Source organism: Poecilia formosa, unplaced genomic scaffold (assembly GCF_000485575.1).
Source record: "Poecilia formosa unplaced genomic scaffold, Poecilia_formosa-5.1.2 Scaffold200, whole genome shotgun sequence".
NCBI classification, from domain to species: Eukaryota; Metazoa; Chordata; class Actinopteri; order Cyprinodontiformes; family Poeciliidae; genus Poecilia; species Poecilia formosa.
Window position 1 is genome coordinate 933,344 of NW_006800139.1, and position 19,558 is coordinate 952,901.

At 39.5% G+C, this 19,558-nt stretch overlaps 1 protein-coding gene across 6 annotated transcripts in view; it reads left to right on the forward strand.

Moving 5' to 3' along the window:
* rgs19 (regulator of G protein signaling 19) overlaps positions 1–19,558 on the forward strand; it is a 28,107-nt gene that overhangs the window by 3,390 nt on the left and 5,159 nt on the right. For 2 of the 6 annotated variants that reach the window (XM_016679042.1, XM_016679043.1), the window contains exons 2-5: positions 4,606–4,716; positions 15,281–15,456; positions 17,333–17,425; positions 18,585–18,819. In XM_016679042.1, the coding sequence (XP_016534528.1) occupies positions 4,702–4,716; positions 15,281–15,456; positions 17,333–17,425; positions 18,585–18,819 (519 nt within the window). In that variant the 5' untranslated portion in view covers positions 4,606–4,701. Of the gene's footprint in view, positions 1–4,605; positions 4,717–6,076; positions 6,198–15,280; positions 15,457–17,332; positions 17,426–18,584; positions 18,820–19,558 lie in introns of all 6 variants that reach the window. The other 4 variants (XM_016679045.1, XM_016679044.1, XM_016679041.1 and 1 more) reach the window with 4 other exon arrangements.

Genomic DNA, 19,558 nt, shown 5'->3' on the forward strand with positions numbered 1-19,558 from the left:
TTAGCTTCTATAGAAGTGCTAAGACAGTTTCCACTCTGCACATTAATGGATATTTAGGCATGTTTGGTGTTTCACCTGTTAAATTAGGCGGTTCTGAACCTTTTTAATGGAGGTCTTATGTATTTGTTAACCAGGGATCCACTGTAGTTGTATTCTCTGCATTTACAGTATTTATCCATAGATATGCCACATTTATTATCAGCTTCCTGCATCGTCTAAATATGTCCAACGTCTCCTAAAGAAGTTATTGGACATGTTGTTTTTGTACTAGGAGAGGTTTTCAGAACTACAACGTTCCCTGGTTGCAACAGATTACAGGTCAGAAAGTTGACCTGGTCTGTGAGTTTCTTAGAGAAAACTAAACTACCAGGTTCAGTCACACACTCCAGGCTATTTTTGTGTTTGTGGCTAATTATGGGAACCTCAATATCCTTTAAAGCATGTTAATGCCCAAACTGACAAAACACTTGAAATACCTCATCTCTAGGAATTTGTAGGATTCTTGTTTTAAGCCTATTTATAACCATATAAGGTTAAAGCCTTTAATTGGTTCCTTCTCAACAGGAAGAGACAGAAAGCAGAAACGAATGTGCTGCTGTGCTAAAATATGTTTAATCTGAGCAAATAAATCAGATTTTACAGCTGATCTAGTCGAAGACCATTAATAAAGTAATACTAGGCGTGTTTGGGTGAACAAGGAGATGAATTTTGCGTAAAAAATCAGAGGAAGTGCTGACAGAGTGAGCTGGACGTACGTCTCTTTCAGATTGGTGGATCTGTGCAGGAGGAACCCCTGGCTATCAGATGTCAGCAGCCATGTCCCCTTATCCTCAGAAATCCGAGTTTCTCCGGCTCCTTCCTGAAGCCGAGTCAGATTACAAACACGGTCCAAAAACTCTGAGGGAATTATTAAAAAGTAAAATGAAATTTGTTTGTAAATGTAAAAGTTAGGGTTGTTAGTCACTTTGACTTTTTCAGAACAAAGTAGTTTGAATTTATTGCCATTATTAAAGTACCTCTTTGTTACTCTGTGGTGCATATCTTTAGTGACTTCAGGAAGACTCAGAAGTATTTTTTTCTTCTTCTTGCCAGTTGGTTCACACTTCCTCTTCCTGACTCTTTCTTCATTTTGTCTGTTACCTACTTCCTCTTTCTCAAGTTGGTCATCTCCTTCCCTCTTCATCTCTTTTTTGCATTTTTCTCCTGATTTGCAGTTCTCATTGGTCCTAATGTTTTTGTCTGCTTGTCAGTAGTAATGCACAAAACTGTTCAGAACTCTCAAACCAGCACTGACCTTGAACTTCAGAGGTTTCTTGGTTTCTCTTCTAACCATTCAGAGTCTCAGTCGTAGATCTACAGGCTTCTTTGAGGTACTTTTTTTTTCCTGCTTTTTTTAGTACTTTCTGAATAGATATTGTTCCATGAAATAATTTACAAAAGTCCTTAATGTGCAGCAAGTGGCCAAAATAAGAAGCACCAGATCTATAGGCAGCAGCTCCTAAGAGTGAAGTCTTTACCATAAAAACTTAAAAACAAATGAGAGATCGGAAACAGCAGGAGAAACCATGTCATGGTTTGCAAGTCACTGTTAAAAAAAGCCTAAAGATGCATTTTGTATCATGCTTCTGGTAAATTTGTGTTATTTGGAGACAGCAGAGATTCATATCTGCAGTCATCTGTCAGTGGTACTGGACTGAAAATGACTGAAAAGTGGTCAAAGTCCAGAGAAAAACTGAGAAGTTTCAAACGACGTCACTTTAAAGGACCTGGAGAAAGTCTGACTCTTTGGAGGCAAAATTGAGAATCCAAACCTGCACTGCGAGTTTAGTCTTACTGAGAAATGTAACAAACATTAACCATAAAGGAAAAAGCTGAAGTACCTTTGAACAACTCTTCTTGCCATGCGATTGGCCAGCGCTTGCTAAGCAGCCAATCCAGGAGTGCCATTCATTTTCCTTCCAGCTGATTGGTTAAACCCACAACAGCAGGAAGGAAAGCCCTGGATGTTGGTTTCTGTGGCAGGTCTAAGATGGTTTCCACTGTATTAATTCATTTTACAGTATATTTGGTGCTTGAACTATTAATCTAGGCACTTATGCACATTTCTGGAGGAGTCTGAAGTATTTGGTTGTGGTTCCTAGCCACTGTATCAGTTTGAATTATTTTAGTAATATTTATGCATGTTGCTCCACAGAAAATTGGTCAATTCTTACTCAGTCTTATGATTGTACTACAACATAAATGGCATTCAGGGTACTGCATTTACATTTCACTCCTGTTTGTTTTTAATCCCTAAACTTAGCCGCATACAAGATGCATTTGAGGTTCTTTTTTAAAAAAAAAGCAAAACTATAAATCCTTCAATTTGTCGGGAATTTAACATTTTTAATTCCAGCATTGGATCTATGACAATTACCCTTTGAAACTAAATGATGCGTAAAATTTACCTGGAAGTGGTAAATCTTTGTGTTTTTTTTGGATTTGTAATCTTTGTAAGGTGTAAATTTTAACAGCTTAAGATGTTTTTATCATTTGTCTGTTGCTGTTAATGCAACTCGGCGCTCTCATAAAGTGCCGTTTGAATGTGATTTGGTGTTCTCTAAAACTGTGATTGGTAGATTTTTCGGAGAAACATCTTTTCCTGAGAGTCTGAAGCAGAAGCAGAGGACGATCATGAATGCTGTAGGATTTTAGTTCACACAAATGTTTCCTGCTTTTCTCTTTTCCACAGCTTACCTGTGTCAGTCATTGTCTCCTTTAGTTTTAGTTTCTGTTCTGTACATAATTGTTTTTTAGACGTCGCCTCATTTTTAGTTGTGTTTAATCTTCTTTTCTTGCCTAAGCAGCAGTTAAGAAGAAAACATGAGAGCAAACTCCTCCGCCCGTTATTCAGAATCAGGTGAAATGCACTGAGATCACTCAGAGGAAAAGTTTTTAAAAAGTCCTGAATTTACCAGAACAATTAAAAATGTCTTGCAGTAAATCTCAGTTTATGAAATCTGCTTTGACAGCCTTTCTTTTTCTCCCTAAATAACTTCTTAGCATCATTAGCTTTCCGTATTCAAGCTAATTGGCTTGATGAGCAACAGCCTTGCTACTAATCTCTGTCTCATGGTTTCAATGTGGGATTTTAAAGCTGAACTTTCTCTACTAGGAGATTTCTAAAGGGCAGCTGCTTTCAAACTCCAGCTTTTAAACTGCTTTATAGGAAAAAAAACCTTCTCCAATTCATGATGACCAAAATGATTTTGAATCATGCATATTTGATGGAAGGCCCAACAGTACGTTCACTTTGAAATGGTGTCTAAGTTTATGTTCAGTGACACATTGTGTGTGATCATCATAAACTGATTAATGACTATATATACATGTTTTTTTTCTTTCTTCCCAGAATTTTGTTGCCAAAATTAGTCATTTCTGATCCTCAGTTTAGAAAAATAAACTGGAGCTTCATGTTAAAAATTCCTAAAAAGTTGAATATTAACCCTGAACGAACACATAATCCTTTATGGATTATGGTTCGATTCCCGGACCTGGACCACTTACTGCATCCTGTCCATCCTGGTGAAGGCCACTAGTGACAAAATATTGTGCATAAAAATGTATGTCTTTTTTTAACAGAATAATTGAAAATGTGCAGACACACGAGAATTACTGCTACATTTTCACCAAATGGTCTTTGTAAAAATTTGACTTTGTGCCACTAATTACAAACGTACAACACAGCCCCCACATTTTATTAGTAAAAAAAGATTGTCTTGTGTTTAGACTTAGCAAAAGTGGAGTGCATGAACAATACCTGATGGATCCTTGACTTGGTATCAGGGAGAAAAGAAATGTCAGAAAAACTAAGAGCACAGGTTTGGGATATAAAACTTAAATTATTAATAATTAAATGTTGTTGACTTAGTCTTATCTGGATGCTTGATCCTGAAGTTCAGGGATTTATTTGTTTGACCAATACTGAAAACACAGCGATATTTTGGAGTGTGTATTTTCATCAAAATGCTCACCAGTTTCTATTTTTTAAAGTTTGTTCTCATTTCCATCTTTGATATTAAGGTAACTGATTATGTTTTATTGTAAAAACAAAAGTGAAGTAGGAAGTGGCGCCATTTATGATCTGTGTGAAAACACACACAGAGATTCATGACTTTGTTTTAAACCAAAAGTTTTGCATAACTTACACGAAATCTCATTGTGATTAATTGACCACATTTGAGTTGGGACACATATTCACTGTGGCCTTTTCTTCTCTTCCTTTGTTTGTGTGTGTGTGCGCATGTGTGTGTGTGTGTGTGTGCTGTTGCCGGTGGACACCCATGTTCTTGTCATTGGGGTTCTGGTGCATGTTGTGGCTGCTACATCTGTTGCTGTGTGTGTGCGTGCGTGCGTGTTTGTGTGTGTGTGTGCGCCTTCATGTGTGGAACATTTTTTTTTTGCGGTAATTGTTTTTATTTACGATACATTTGCATCGTGTGCGCTTGTGTTTGGCAATTTTGCGCGAATGCATGTCTGTGGACTCATCTGTGTGTGTGTGTGTGTGTGTGCTCACGCTTGTGCGTGCGTGTGTGTGTGTGTGTCTGGGTGCGTGTGTTTGTAAAGGAGAGGTCCGAGGAAGAAGGGGGGATGACATGCATGTGTCCAGCCTGCTAACATCCCTGACGACTCGCACGCTAACAGACTGCCCACCCTCACGGCATGGCGGATGTTCTGGTAAATCTCCTGCACCTCTTCCTTCTCTTGATCCTGTTTTCTTCAAATGATTTGATTTAAAGTGTGGAATCTCAATTCAATTACAACAAAAATGTTTGCATGTGTACTGTCTATACATTCTCTCTCTCTTTTTCCAACTGCTGCTTTTTAGATGACATCCATCACTTAAAGTGTTTCCAGTGCAGTTTTATTTCAATGTCTGAAAATCAAATCATGCTTGTACAAAAACTAGTTGTCTTTTTTAGAATGTTTCCATTAAGCAAATTTATTTTTATAAAATCAATTTGTGCAATTCTTCAGTTAATGGAAACGCAGCCACTGACACCACATTTGCAGGGATATGTGCTCAGTGAAATTGGCTGTATATGGCAAGCCATAAGTGTATATAATAGTGTCACCATGTGTGAACTGACATATTGTGCTGCTCTACTGGAATATAACAAATGTTAAATAAATTACCCTCAGGCATGAAGTAACTGCTGCTGGTTTCTTGTAAAGCGCCACCTAGTGTCTTCATTGCGACTCCAGTTGGATCGCTGTTTAACATGACATTAAATTTGATGATGTGAATTTTAACTTTGTGCTCATTTAAGTCACAGTGAAGCTGCAGATTCCACAGTTTGTTTGAATATTAGCTTGTAAAACAACTTTTTTGCACAGTTTTAGCATATTTATAAAAATACTTGAGTCAGTTGCAGTTTATCATTTCTGTCAGCTGGTTCAGCTGAAAGGATGTTCCTGTTCTTTACACGCTCTCAGAAAAGTGTCAGTCAGTGATTTAGAAGAATATTTAACAGTTTCATTCATCAGCTTTAAATATCCACACCTGCCAGCATCTTAAGCGATAAAGATGTGGACAATGGGGGTAACCGTTTAAGACAATCGATCATTTCTAGCTTTGGAGGTGTTTACTGCTTCACATGAAACCCAACACCTGCTCGTATTTGTTGAAAAGCTTTCCAACATGTTCCATGGATTCCAGAGTTTTCTTTAGCGTGAAGATAAGGCAGGTTATAAATTATTCTGTGGTTGTGAAAGGAACCAACGTTAACAAGTCTAGTCTAGAAGTTCAGATGGAGCTGGAATGTAAACGTGGACTTTTTTTTTTTTTTTACTGATTTGCTTGTATTGATGCAAACGAAGCTTAGCTCGGCCCACATGGTGCGGGCTGATGGGGTGGGTGAGGGCGAGCGTGGGTGTTTCTGTGGACACCCAGTCTGATTCATCAAGTTTTGTGAAGAAACCAAGAAGCCCCGTGTGTCACAACGCCTCTGACTGTTTCCTGCCTCGGTGTCTTCATCCCTCCCCGTCTTTTCCTGTTGCTCCGGGCCGCCTCTCGTCTCTTCCTTCTCTGCTGGAGGGTGAGGCATGTCGTCGCACAGAATCAGCGCCGGGGAAAGAGCAGACATCACAAAAGGAGACCTCTGTTCGCTCTGTCACTCAGTAAACCCTCGCTGGTCCGGGCTTGAATCGTCTCTCTGGTGAGCTTACCGCTGACATTTCTGACCTCGTAGCTCAGCAGATAAAGAGTTGGTGTGTTGATGGAGCGAAACTTGTGCCACCAGGATGTAATTAATTGTAGAAACTCTCATCTGGCTTTTTTATTATTATTGTGGTATAATTTGAAATTACATCATTATTAATATTTAAATTGGACAACTTTCTCTGTTTTTGATTCATTAATTCTTGCAGCTTCGCATTTAAGGCTGATACATTAAACATATTAACACGTTCAGATTCTCTATACTTGGTTCTGAATTCTTCATTTGGGTCACAGCTTTTTCTTCAAACAAAAACAAAATCTTATATGTTGTCCGTGACAGACTTTGTGTGTTTTTAATGTTAAAGCTGATGGCTCCATCCAGGAAATGACCACCAGGTTGTGAAACTTTAACTTCCTATGACCAAATGGCATCTGTTGGCTCCGACAGCAGCTTGTTTGAAAAGCTCCTTTTAAAGCTGGTCACTCTTTATTAATTTTTTGCCAGAGGAGCCAAAGAGCTTGTTTTGGTCTGGCTTGTTGGTGGCTGCATGTGCATGTTGCCCCATGTTAATGGATTATAAGTTTCTCCCGTGTGAGAAGTTGTAGATTAATTGTGTGCATTTAGTCCTTAAACAGACTTCTCCTTATAAGGGCTGGGATGAATTTGGAGGGTGATTTGGTTTGTGGTGAAAAACATGAAGTGTGTCACCTCGATGCTGCGCTAAGCTGGATTTATGGAGCCACTTACTGCACGTCTGCTTCACTGTGTGACTGTTGGAAAGTGGGAAAGAAAGGTGGTCTGTGGGACGTTTTCAGTGAAAAATGAAGAGGATAGATCAAGCAGAAAAGCAGCTCAGCGCGTGTGTGTGTGTGTGTGTGTGTGTGTGTGTGTCATTGTGAGAGCGTGATTAGAGGTGAGTGTGTCTGGGCAGGAGGTTGGAGAAGTTCGTTCCGTCTTCAACTGTTTGTTCCTCTTCGCTGCACCGCGTTTGGCTCCGACTCCCTGAAATCTGCGCTCTTTGGAAAAACAACAAAAACTGTGAAGTTCTGACTGAACCAGAATAGAAGGATGGTGGGTAGCAGCTGTCGGTTACTTTAAATGGCTTTTATGTCTAGAAAGCAGTCCGTCTCACTGGTTATTAACAATCAGTTCACCCAAATAGCATAACAATAATGCTAAGTGATCTGCACATCAAACAGTATTCATTACAAAATCTGATTTCTTAACTTTTTTATGATTCAGGTTTTTCGTAGCAATAAACATTGAAAATGTAAATGTTTAATTTATTTTGACTGCAGCCTCAAAACTGGCCAAGTCCTGGTGATGAAAGCTTCAATTTTCATAATAGGCATTTAGTATTGATTAATTACAGATTACTTTGTTTAAAAAGAAAATACAATCTTCATAACCTCTTATTTTATGTCATTTAGGAGAATCCAGACAGCTTTTATAAGTAGAACAATGCAACAGCAGTTTAGAAAACCAGATGGAGATCAGCTTATTGTTATGGGGAAGATGCAAGATTTTGGTTAAAATAAGAACTGTATGTAAATAGTTGCACTATATTTAATACATTAGATGATGCACAGAGCCTAAATTTGCAGACCCCTGATCTAGCAGCAGGTAATCCTATTCCAAAAAGTGCAACACCTTAACTTAGGATTCATTGTTAAGCTAAAACTGTGAAGGTAAGAAATGAAATACTGCTGATGTAATGAAACTCAGAGTTTTCTTCTAGCTTAGATTCCAGTTAATAGGCAGACTGAATGGTTTGTAGCTGCAGGTTTACTTGGTTTTCTGGGTGTGAAAAGAAACCAAACCTCTGGAAAAAGCTACAAGATAACAAACTTGTTAACTGATTCAAACCAAAATGAATGACTAAGGTGTGAAAACGGTTATTTTACTGTAGTTTTTATGCATAAAGGGATGGATTTTGATGAGTTTGATCAATTTCAGTTTTTTACTTTATGTCCACTGATAATTGGAAGCAGTGGTCCACAGCCTATTCCAGGATTTGTCTGTGGACAGATTTGTTTGTGTTGTTTTGGGGCATACCAAAAATATGATGATGTCAGAAAGTGCAGCTTGAGAGGCTAAAATACTTGATGGCAGTGTGACTTAACACGCTGTTTATTAGCTGATGTTTGCAAAGCAGCTAATCATTTTCCTTTTGCTGATTGAGTTTAACCCTAAGAGTGGAGATAATAATAGTCCTGGATGTTAGCTGCTGCGCTAAGATGGTTTCCATGGTTTGCATTAATGTATACAGAGGAATATTTGGTGTTTAAACTGTTAAACTAAGCAGTTTGAAGCATTTCTGAGCTCTCAAGTATCAGTGGATATCAGCTGTTCGTACTTCCATTTTAACAGGACTTTAATAGAAACCTGTGTGCTGTTGGCTTTTTTTTGCTAACTTGACATAAGCATTTTGGCTTTGATTGAATAAGCACAAACTTTCTTGAGCTCTGTGGATGTATTTTTACTGCTAACATAGTCGGTAATAATTGTCGGAAACTTTCATCATGTTTTCCTCTCTCCTGCTTTTTCCAACATTAAAAAAACTGTCAAAGAAATAAAAAAAAGTTATCTTTCAACTCCTCCATTTGTCTTTTGATCTGTGATTGTGAGTCGTCGCTCACAGTGACACTCAGTGGCCTGCTGGCGATCAGGTGGAGAGATTATAGATGTGTAATCTGTCAGATTAATCCTGAAAATGAGCGCTTCATTACTTAAAGCCTGCTGTTGGCTGCAGCTGTGTGTGGAGCGTGTGTGAGCTGGAGGACGGATGGACACGTTGCACCAAAAAAAGGCTCCGGCTGTCCGTCTCGCTCTTCATTTGAATTTCATATTGCTTTATTGGCTTGGTATGCGAGCCCATCTGTGCTGCCAAAGCATGGAGGGACAGGAGGTGGGCCAGTTCACCAACACTGAGGTGATTACTGTACAGGTTTCACCGTGTACCAGCTTATTTGTTATTGTTTTCTAAACTAATTCAGATAGTTTTTTGAAAATATACACCAGATATGGCTTTCCCATTAATACAGGACAGTGGACCACGTCTAAATGCTAAATTGTTTCACACCCAACATTTGAATGAGTTCAGGGTCTGAAAATATCTGGAAAAATGTAAGAAAAATATGAAAAAGGTGGAATTTGGACCAAAAGACTATGGAGGAAGCATCGGTTCATGTTCTAGGACAAAGGTTTTTCTGTCGTAGGGTCATTGTTTGCCTTGCAGTCAAAATAGTTCCCATTAGGATTCGACTGTGTGTCATTCACAAACAAACGCGGAATGCAAACAACAAAAAATGACAGACAAAATGAGGGTGCCCTCAGGTTTTCCCATCAAGTCTATTTGTAGACAGTATAAATGCTGGTGTGCGTCTCCTCCCTACATAACACGTACAGAGCATCCGGAAAGTATTCACAGCGCTTCACTTTTTCCACTTTTGGTGGCTGTACATCGTTATTCCAAGCTGCATCGAATTAATCTCTTTTCTTGAAATTCTACACACAAATACAACATTATGATACTGTGGAAAAAATTGTGATTTGCAAACTTGAGGCTCATATTTGGGGAAGGATACTGAAATATGTCTGCTGCTCCGAAGGTCCCAATGAGCTCAGTGGCCTCCATCGTTGGTAAACGGAGGAAGTTTTAACCAGTAGGAGTTTTTCTGGAGCTGGCCAGCCAACCGTCTACACCGAGCGGTCAGTGAGACGAGACCAGGAACCCAATGCAGGACATTCTGGATGAAACCTTTCCAGGACTGCGGCGACACTGCGGTCAGCAGCGTGTTGGGTTTCATCTGTTGGAGGTCCTAAGTAGATCATTGTCTACAGCAAAGCCTTGATCTAGAATCTGAAATGTTCCTAAGATCAACGGCAAAATTTTACATTTTACTCATCAGTAGGACTGCTTCACTATGGGAAGAATTTTAATAACAAATACTGGATATATGTCATTGCACTTCTAGTGCAATAAAATAATGTGAAGATTCAAATGAAACCAAAACCATCCTGAATAAGAGGACATTGTTCTGCTGAAGGATCATATTTGTTAAGTTTTGGTGAGATTCATTCAGTAAATTCCTGTGTTGGTTGGTAATAGATCCCTCGGATTTCATTGCGTTGCTTAGATTTGCTGTATTTCAGTGATTGAGTAGCTGATCTTTCACTTAGTTAGTTTTGTTGTTTACATTAAACTTTGACTGAACTTAAATGCTTGTTTGCTAAATGACGCCTCTGCTGGTAATTTTACTCCTTTGCCACTACAACCTAAACAGTTTTGTTGGTTTTATGCCCGACTTGTTCCAGATATAAACCGTTTTTTCACTGTTCACGTCAGTCATGCATCAGTTCATTCCTGCTCAGGACGTTTCACCACTTCATTTCACCACTTTACCTCACACTTCACTTTTTAAAACAAGCCCGCTCACAAGACGCAGCTCTTCTTCTCTTCACTTTTAGGTATTCTGTGCCTTTAATGAAGTCATTATCTGTCTTTTAGTTTTCTCTTGGTGCTCACATGTAAATGGTCTCCATCTAATTTAAATGCCATCTAGTTTAATCATATTAACACAGCAACCCAGATCCCTTTAAATACACTCACTCTGAAAAGCCGCATGGAGTAAAAGAGGAAGTGATGCCTCTGATTACGTTGGATTTTGTTTTCTTTCATTTTTCATCTCTTTACGTAGTTTTTGTTTCTCTTCATCATTTTCATCACAGTCGTTTTTCATCCTTATATCATCTTTCTGGCTTTTAAAACCTTATAATCAGTGTTTCTCCAGTCAGTCACTTTCCAACAGATAAATTCACCTACTTTTTCTTCAGTCCTGCCCTCATTCCGCTTCAGACACTCGCTGACAAAAACACTCACACACACAGAGGCTGCAACATGATATCTCTGTGTTATATAAGATGGGGTGGGTGATAACTGAAGGTAAGGGAGTGCCCTATCTTTTCTCTGACATATCAGGTAAACTGTGTGCGTGTGTGTGTGTGCGTGGGTGTGTGTGTGTGTGTGTGTACCTAAACATGACTGATTATGTTTGACTTTTGTGCCTATGTGTGTGTTTCTGCAGTGAGTAAACTCACACAGCCTCTGCGTCTGTCAGCAGCTCCACCATTGGTCGTCTTCTTTTAAACAGAAACTAAAAAAGAAAGCTCTCACCTGTTTATTTTGTGATCGTCGTACGGACCTTGCTTCCCCATCTTTATTTGTCTTCACAATGACTGCAGCACAAACCTCTCCTTATCTACCTGTGGAAGGTGTACACATGGATCCAAATGTCCAGATGGGCTGAAGTCAATGTTACTCCTTCACATTTTGTAGACTTTATGCTCTGATGTTGCTTTTGTCCAGATCACATAAAATATTTGCCTACATGCTGCAGTTGGAAGTCTTCAAATGAACAAACCTGCCATCATTAAACAACGTATACCTAACGTCCTTCAGGCGATAGAAGACTGATTTTGTAATTATCTTTATGTGTCTCTGGAGGTTCAGGTCTGATCACTAGTTTCTAGCTGTTATAGCTGAAACTGTGTGATGACTCTTGATCGCTCCTGCTCTGGTTTGTTTTTACTGGTTCTAGCAGGAGTATGTAGATACTCAATCCGAGGGGCCCCAGGATCGAACCTGGTGGTTCCCCACATGTGATTTCTCTTGGCTCCATTGAAAGTTGCATATTGGCTTGAAGAAACATCATGGTCAACAGCTTTAAATGCTGCACAGTACCAAAAGTACCAACACTGTGATTGTTCCGCATACAAACTGACCTAAAATAAAATCATTTTACTTTGATTTGATGTTCAGACAGTGGAAAAAATGCTACAGGTCTTTTCATGCACTGTGTGAACATCTGGTTTCAACTGTACACGTCGATGTGAAATAACTTGTATCTGGGTTTCAGGAAACCCTGCTAGTCTAAACCAGCCAACACTTCCTGCCTGCCCACGCATCTTCTGTCTGCTAAATGCTGCACTTCTAACCTTATTTTAATGTAATTATTTCTAACTTAAACTCACAAGACAAAACGAGCCACAATATTGAGTTCAGGAGAACAAGATAAGACAGGGTTTTCATTTTACTCTAATAAAAACTGTTCCGATCAAATTCATACTCCATAAAAGACTTTATTCTGCATTTTTCATAGATTTTGCCACAAACTCAACAAACTGATCAACAAACCTTTTTATCTCTTCGGATGTTTGGCGGTACTTAAACTATGCGCAGTCTGCGGTACAACATTTTCCTGTTGCTACTGACAGGGGGCACTGTTTGCTCAGCGTAACCATAGACATTCATCCATTGGTTGTTTTCTACCTGCACATTGTTTGTGTGTTGAAATCCAAAATTCTGCCAAACAAATGATTTGAGTACAGTTGGAGCATCTTCGATTACAACTTCATCAGGAAAAGCCACAAAAGATCCCAAGATAGCAGTCGCCTCAAAGGTTTGTGAAGATTTAACAGTTTGAGATCTTGTAACCACTAATTTCATGTGAAGGAGTTTCATTTTGCTGCCAGAGGCTTAAAAACCTGAAAGGTGACAACTTCCCGACCAGACCGACGGTTCCTGCTGATTTCTTTAACCTGGAGTTTCTGGGAACTTTCAGGTCTTGTTCTTTCAAACAGGAAAGACTTCCTTTCATATGTTGTTATTTCACTGTTTTTCTTTATTTAAGCTATGATATCTGAAACTTTTTGGAAGCATCATGCACATTTTCACAGTAACTCACAGCAGCTGCCGCTCTGATTGGTTCTGATTTACCTTCTGCAAAGAGAACAGAGTCTGTTGATGGGAACAAGAAAGACATAGAAGTAAAAATCAGACAGTTGCTTTGTCCTTATCTAATGTGTAGTAAGTGGCAAAGGATGAACATCTATGTCCTTAAACGTCCTGCAGTCTAACTTGAGATAAACTTTATCTTGATTTGAACAAATATTTCAGATCTGAACAAACCCAAGTGAGTCCATATTCCAAAGTCCTTCCATATGCATTAGGATCTGTGTGTGTTTGTATGTGTGATCACAGCTCAATCACATGATGCATCACATTGCCTAGTCTGTTTCCATACCCACTCTCTTTCACTTCCTCTGTGTTACATCATGTTGCTCTTTCTCCCATTTGTTTCTCCAGTCCTCTGTTTGTAAAATCTCCTGTTTTCTTCTTCCTCTTTTAGACTCCGGTCCCGTTGCCAACATCTTCTCTTTATCTGTCTGTGTTGCCCTCACTCTTCACTCACCAGCCCTCACTCATCTTTCCCCTTCCAGTCTCTGGTGCTTCAGTTGAAAATGAGGGAAACATTTTCAGCTCAAGGAATGTTGTTGAAAATGTTGCTTGAGTTGAAAAGCAACATTTTCAACTCAAGTAACTCAGGGTGCTGATGTTGTATTCATAATGATATTATTTTAGTGCTGTTTTGGTCTAAACCCAGAGTCGTTGTAGATGAGCAGCTTTGCATTGTTTCAGACCTTTTAATGCCCTGAAGTCATTCAGTTATACTTCTGATCTTTCATCTTCTTTAGACTTCCTCAGTTCATCTTCTAATTATTATATTTAGGCTTGTTTATGTCTTGTTTTGAACCTTTTTTTGGGCATTGTGTTACACATTCTTTGTTTTTTAATTTTGGCTTGGCTCCTGTGTTTTGTCTCCAAAGTAAGGCTTTCTGTGCTCAAGCAGCATTAGCTTCTGGGCAGGGATTCCTTTTGCAGACCCACAGATAATACTACAAACTGTAAAGACACATCAACTTTTAGATTCATAATTTAAGTGCATTACATTTAGCATACTTCTGATTTTAGTTGGGCATGAGTTAGGTTTGCTTTGCAGCAGTGTCCTCTACCGATGGCTGGACGGTTCTTTTGGTCTTTACCGACTGTTTCCATTGTAAAGGCGGCTCATAGAACCGCCCCGTACAGCACCGATCCTGGGCTTCCTTCAGTTGTCGGCCAATGGGACAACAGTACGGTACGGTTAAGGCGGAGCTACTGGCATCACACAACACAGTCCATTGAGATGGGGACAGGAAAATGTAACTGTTTGCGACAATCACAAGACTTGCAAGTCACTTTTGTCATCTCACTGGTATGACGCAACATGAGCGTTTAGGTTTAACCCTAGTGGATGTGGAAACGCTCAGTGGAATTCAGTTAAATTAAATAGAACCTGTCTGACAGATCTCCCCAATCTGAAGAAATTCAAGAACAGAAAAGAAACAGTTCTAGTTATTTCAAAAAAAAATTGTAAGGAGCTAATACTGTTTACAAGCATATGAGCACGACCTGCAAGAAAAGCCATGCTTCGCTCCATCATTCACCAGGTCGTCGTGGGGTTCTCCAGGTTTTCCCAGGTCAGAAACACTCCCAGGAGGAGTCTGATGAATCTGTGGCCTCTGACTCTCATCCTGACTTATTTACACTTTACAGAGAACTGCTTTAATGACCGCTGAAGATCAGGGCTTGAACAGAATCATGTCATCTGCAAACAAATGAACCAAAGAAATTAAAGTGGAGGTTTCCTAGTGAGACACTCTGCTGTTCACACCTGCCCCCAAGAGATCCTGGCCATGAAACCACAAGTTGTCACTGATGTGCCATTTCTGTTTGCAAAAGCAGCTCAATGGGGTCATGGCAGGATGATTAACTGACAGCAGAGGACAGGAAAGACAGATTTATGCAGCACTTTGTAACTTTATACACCTTTTCTTCACAGATTCAGGAAAGGTCCCGATGTTGTAGCTGTACGTCTAAATTACGACTAATGGCCTCCCGATGAATGTCACTCACTATCCAGATTTTGATTTTTAGGCTGTAGTCTGAGCTTTAGCTTCTTTTGATTTGTCTTCTTCTTTATGCACACTGAACCTCTACATCTGATCAGGAGTATGTGCCATCAGTGATCATCTCCAGCTGTCTGATTTTGAAAACTTGAAGTGAAATTTGCTGACAATTTGTTTTAAAAATACAACTGAACAACTTTTAGTTGAGTTCATGATTTAGTCAGCTCAACGCTGAAGTGTTGCTACTGTAACAGAAGTGAGCGTTACAGCGGGTCTCCGTCTCTGTGCAGTACACAGGTCCGATTCCAGCCGATCGGGGGGGGGGTGAGCTGGCCATGGGGGGAGGTCGCAGCGAGACCTCGGCTCTGAGCGGCGCAGGAGAGGCCCGGGGTTTGACCACTACCCAGAATTCCCAGCGGCCCAATGCCTGCTGCTTCTGCTGGTGCTGCTGCTGCAGCTGTTCATGGTAAGAAACGAGCACACACACACACACACACACACACAGAGAGAGAGAGAAAGTAAGTAACATCTGTCATAAAACACTGAGGGTAGGAGAGAGAAGCATGAATCCTGTTATCACAGCTCTACAAGTCAGGAATAAAAGCTGATTAATCCCTGGTGAAATGAGCTCATTATCAGAGTGTTGGTAACTTTAGCAGGATTTGTCAGCAGTCAAGAATCTGCACCTACAAGTGATGTTTAAAAAGTTAACAAGAAACTTAGCTGTCAGACTTCAGAGAAACTGATTCAGAGGTTTATATTCAGATGATCAGATTTTCATAATGCATTTGTTGCAAATGCAAAACAAAGACTCAGTGAACTTGCACATTTATTTTAAGAGCTGCACTGGCTGCAGCTTTCTAGTCCAGTTCCCATTTTGAACTTTCTAAGAACTGGAATTACCAGCATGCAGATTTATAGTAGTATGATAATGTAGCAATAAAAAAGAAGAAAAAAATTCTACGATTATTCTTGGTTTGTCTGAAAGCAGGCTGGTTGTTTAAAGGAAAACTGTTTCTGTTACAAAGCTGTAAAATGAGGAGCAAACAGACCCTCAAAAATCCACCCACCCATCAGACACACGTCTGTTTAATAACACTTTAACTTCAGCAAGCATCGCACTGTTTGAAAAACCTCATCACTCTCTAACTGGCCTACAAAATAAAACACAAACTTGCAAATGACTTTATGATAAAGGGCTTTTTTTTCCCAGTTTGTGTATTTATTTAACTGCGACATCTATTCCCTACAGAGTTCTGTATTTCCACTGACTTTAGAGGCAACCACTATAAGTTGGTTTTGCTGGATTGCAACATGGTTGCAGTAGCTGTCTAGAAAAAAGCAATGGTTTCCTGAGTCCTTCTTGAGATGATTTCATCTGGTCTTCATCTGCTTTAATCTCTACTGGCATCAGAAACTTACGGAAAGGAAGTGAAGTTGACTGAAATGGTTATTCAGTGACATTAGCTGTAATGGAGATGTTATCTGTAGGAGGCTCTGGTTGTTGGTTTGTTCTTTTATTTTATTTGCCTCTCTTCCTTCGGATTGTAAATGAACCCTAGTAGAAAAACAACTCATGCAAATTCTAACCTATTTGTTTGAGGTTGGGAAGTTTTATGTTTATACAGATTCATAAATGTAGCTTTAAGCTACCATGCAAACATATCTGACCCTTTGTCTCATATAGTTGCGCAGCATACTGAGCTCACTGTAACAGCGTACTGAGCCGTATAGATCACAACATGAGCAGTGCTAACATTAGCATACAAAGCAAACTCTTGTCATGTTGGGAGGTCTGTGACAGAAACGTTTGGTAAAAGTTTATTTGCTTCAGTTCTGGTACAATATAAACCCTGATGAGAATTAGCTTTCAGTAGCGAAGCAGAAATATTTAGTTTTCATTTCCAGTGTGATCATCGCTGACCAGAGGACAACCAGGTTGCTTTACGTTGGCTTCTCTTCTATAATAAGTTCTCTCTATGATGTACAAACTCTACATTTTGAAATCACATCTATTTAATTATAGAGACAAATAGTTGATGAAAATTTGATCCAGCAGTCAGACAGTAGCCATGCAGTGATTATGGCTCAGTAGTTCCCAAAGGTATGAATTATTTATAGCTCACTCTCAATTACACACAGTGAGAGTAAAGACACTTGTAACTACTGCTGTTAGCATAACTGTGGCTGATGCTGCCATTAAAAGGGATAATAACAACACTGTGTGTGACTGTACATGTGTTTATAGTTCTACAAGCAATTACATCTGTGTAAGCTGTGCGTGCGTGCATGCGTGTGTGTGTGTGTGTGTTTCCTGCCTGAAAGCCGTTTTACCATGTCAGTCTCACCTTCAGGAATGAAGAGGAGAGACGGAAGAGGAGAAGGAGGAAGAGAATATCACAGGACACCAAGATGGAAACCAAACTTGAAACTTGGTGAGAGTTCATCACATATAAAAACTGTTTGTGTTTCTTTTTTCTTTTTGTATGACATCATGGAAAAGCATCAGTGGGAGTTTTTGTAGTTTTGAAGAACAAAAAAATACAGAACTTCTCAGTTTTAGAAGAAGTTGAAAAATCCCTGAGTTTCTGCTGCCTTGCAACTGTTGCCAACACATGACTTCCTGTATTACAGCTCTGATTCTGAATGAGCAGTTTAGGCCTTGATGCTCACTAATGTAACAGTAAATGTTAGTAAAGACGTTCGCTGCGCTAGAAAGACTGCTAAAAAACTGTGATTCTCAAATCCTTTTTACTTCTGATGCCAAAACAGAACAAGTTCAAGGATATAAATCCTGCAACAACATTTATAGAAAAGCAAGAAAACAGACAAAACAATTATCAGTTTCTATGACTAGTTTTTTCATGTCAAATAATGAAAAATAGAGTTCAGGAAATCATTTGTAAAGCAGAATAAAAGGAGGTGATGAATCTACACATGAGAACATCAGTAATTAACATTTTAATGAGGACATCTCTTCTTCTCTCACCTGATGTAGTTTCTGTTGAGTTATAATATAAATAATCCCATAATTATGAAAATCTTCATTAGATTTTCACTAAGTCTCCTTTGGAGTCAGAATGCACCATAACTTCAGTCTTATGCATAAAACTCTTGTTTTGTTGCATAATCACTGAGGACTAAAATATAACAAACAAACCATTAAAGCCTAAATTTGACAGATTTGTGGCGTTGCATGTAAATATCTGATAAATTGCTGTTTTGATTATTAAAGTTATTTCATTAGATGATAATCTCCATCAAACTGCAGGGCAGCTACTATCTGCAGTTTCCTTTTATTTTCCTTAACATGCATAAATGTAATCTGAGTATCTGAATTTTCTTCCTGTGGATGTGTAAGTCAAGCAGTTTGTCTTGACAAAGTGTGAGTGTGTTGAAAGTGCAGCTGCTAATGACACAAGATGAGTTTTAACTGTTTTAGTTTCTGCTTTTTCTTGTTCTTTTAACCCATAATTCCATGATCTCATTGTATTTCGCAACGTCTCCCTGCGGTACCAAAAACATTACTTTTCTTTAAAAAAAGAATCTATTTTAACCAAAACAAACAGATATTTTCCACTCTTCGTCTCACAGTCCCAAGCCCTCGGTGGAGGAGATCCGGATGTGGTCTCAGTCGTTCGACAAGCTGATGAGGAACCCCGCAGGTCGCAACGTTTTCCGGGAGTTCCTGCGGACCGAGTACAGCGAGGAGAACATGTTGTTCTGGCTGGCCTGCGAAGACCTCAAACAAGAAATCAACAAGAGTGCCATAGAAGAAAAAGCTCGCACCATCTACGAAGACTATATTTCTATATTATCGCCAAAAGAGGTAAAGTTTATTTCTGACAACCTGAAAAACTCCAAAAGGTTCAAAGAGTTTAAGAGTTGCTGTGTCACCAAACTGAACGGCGGCAACAGGAACTCCTGAACACGTGGAGGCTTTGATGTGCCAGATGTTCTGCACATGCTCAGTGCTCTCTGAGCTGATTGACCCAGTGATTATTGGTTGTTAGATGAAGAGACGTCCCTTCTGTTCAGGGAGGCGTGGGAGGAGGGTGGCTTTCTTCACTCCAACACATTTGTACTGTGTTTGTGTGTGTGTGTAGGTGTGTGCATGTGCGTGTGTGTTAGCACTTCTCAACTTGTAAGACCCATTTTATGTTCTGAGGACACATAATGCCTTATGGGGCCCAAAGCTGGAAGTTGTGTTTCAAAGTAAGGGTCAAAGTTAGACTTTAGAAAAAACTGAAAAATGAATGGAAGTAAATGCATAGTCCTTATGAAGATAGACAGACATGATGTGTGTGTCTGTGTGCTTTGCTGTGTGTGCGGGTGTGCGTGTGGGTGTGTGTGTGTGTGTGTGTGTGTGTGAGCCCGCGGGTTCTCTTGTCAGGTTCCGTCTCCGGCTCGTCACAATGTGTTGACATGTCCGTGTGTACATGTATGCCACCGCGTGTGTTTGTACAGTGTGTTTACAGGAAGCTATAAATTGCTGCTCTCATCACCTTCAGGCACTAAAACCTTTTTATAGAGACACACACACACACACACACACACACACACACACA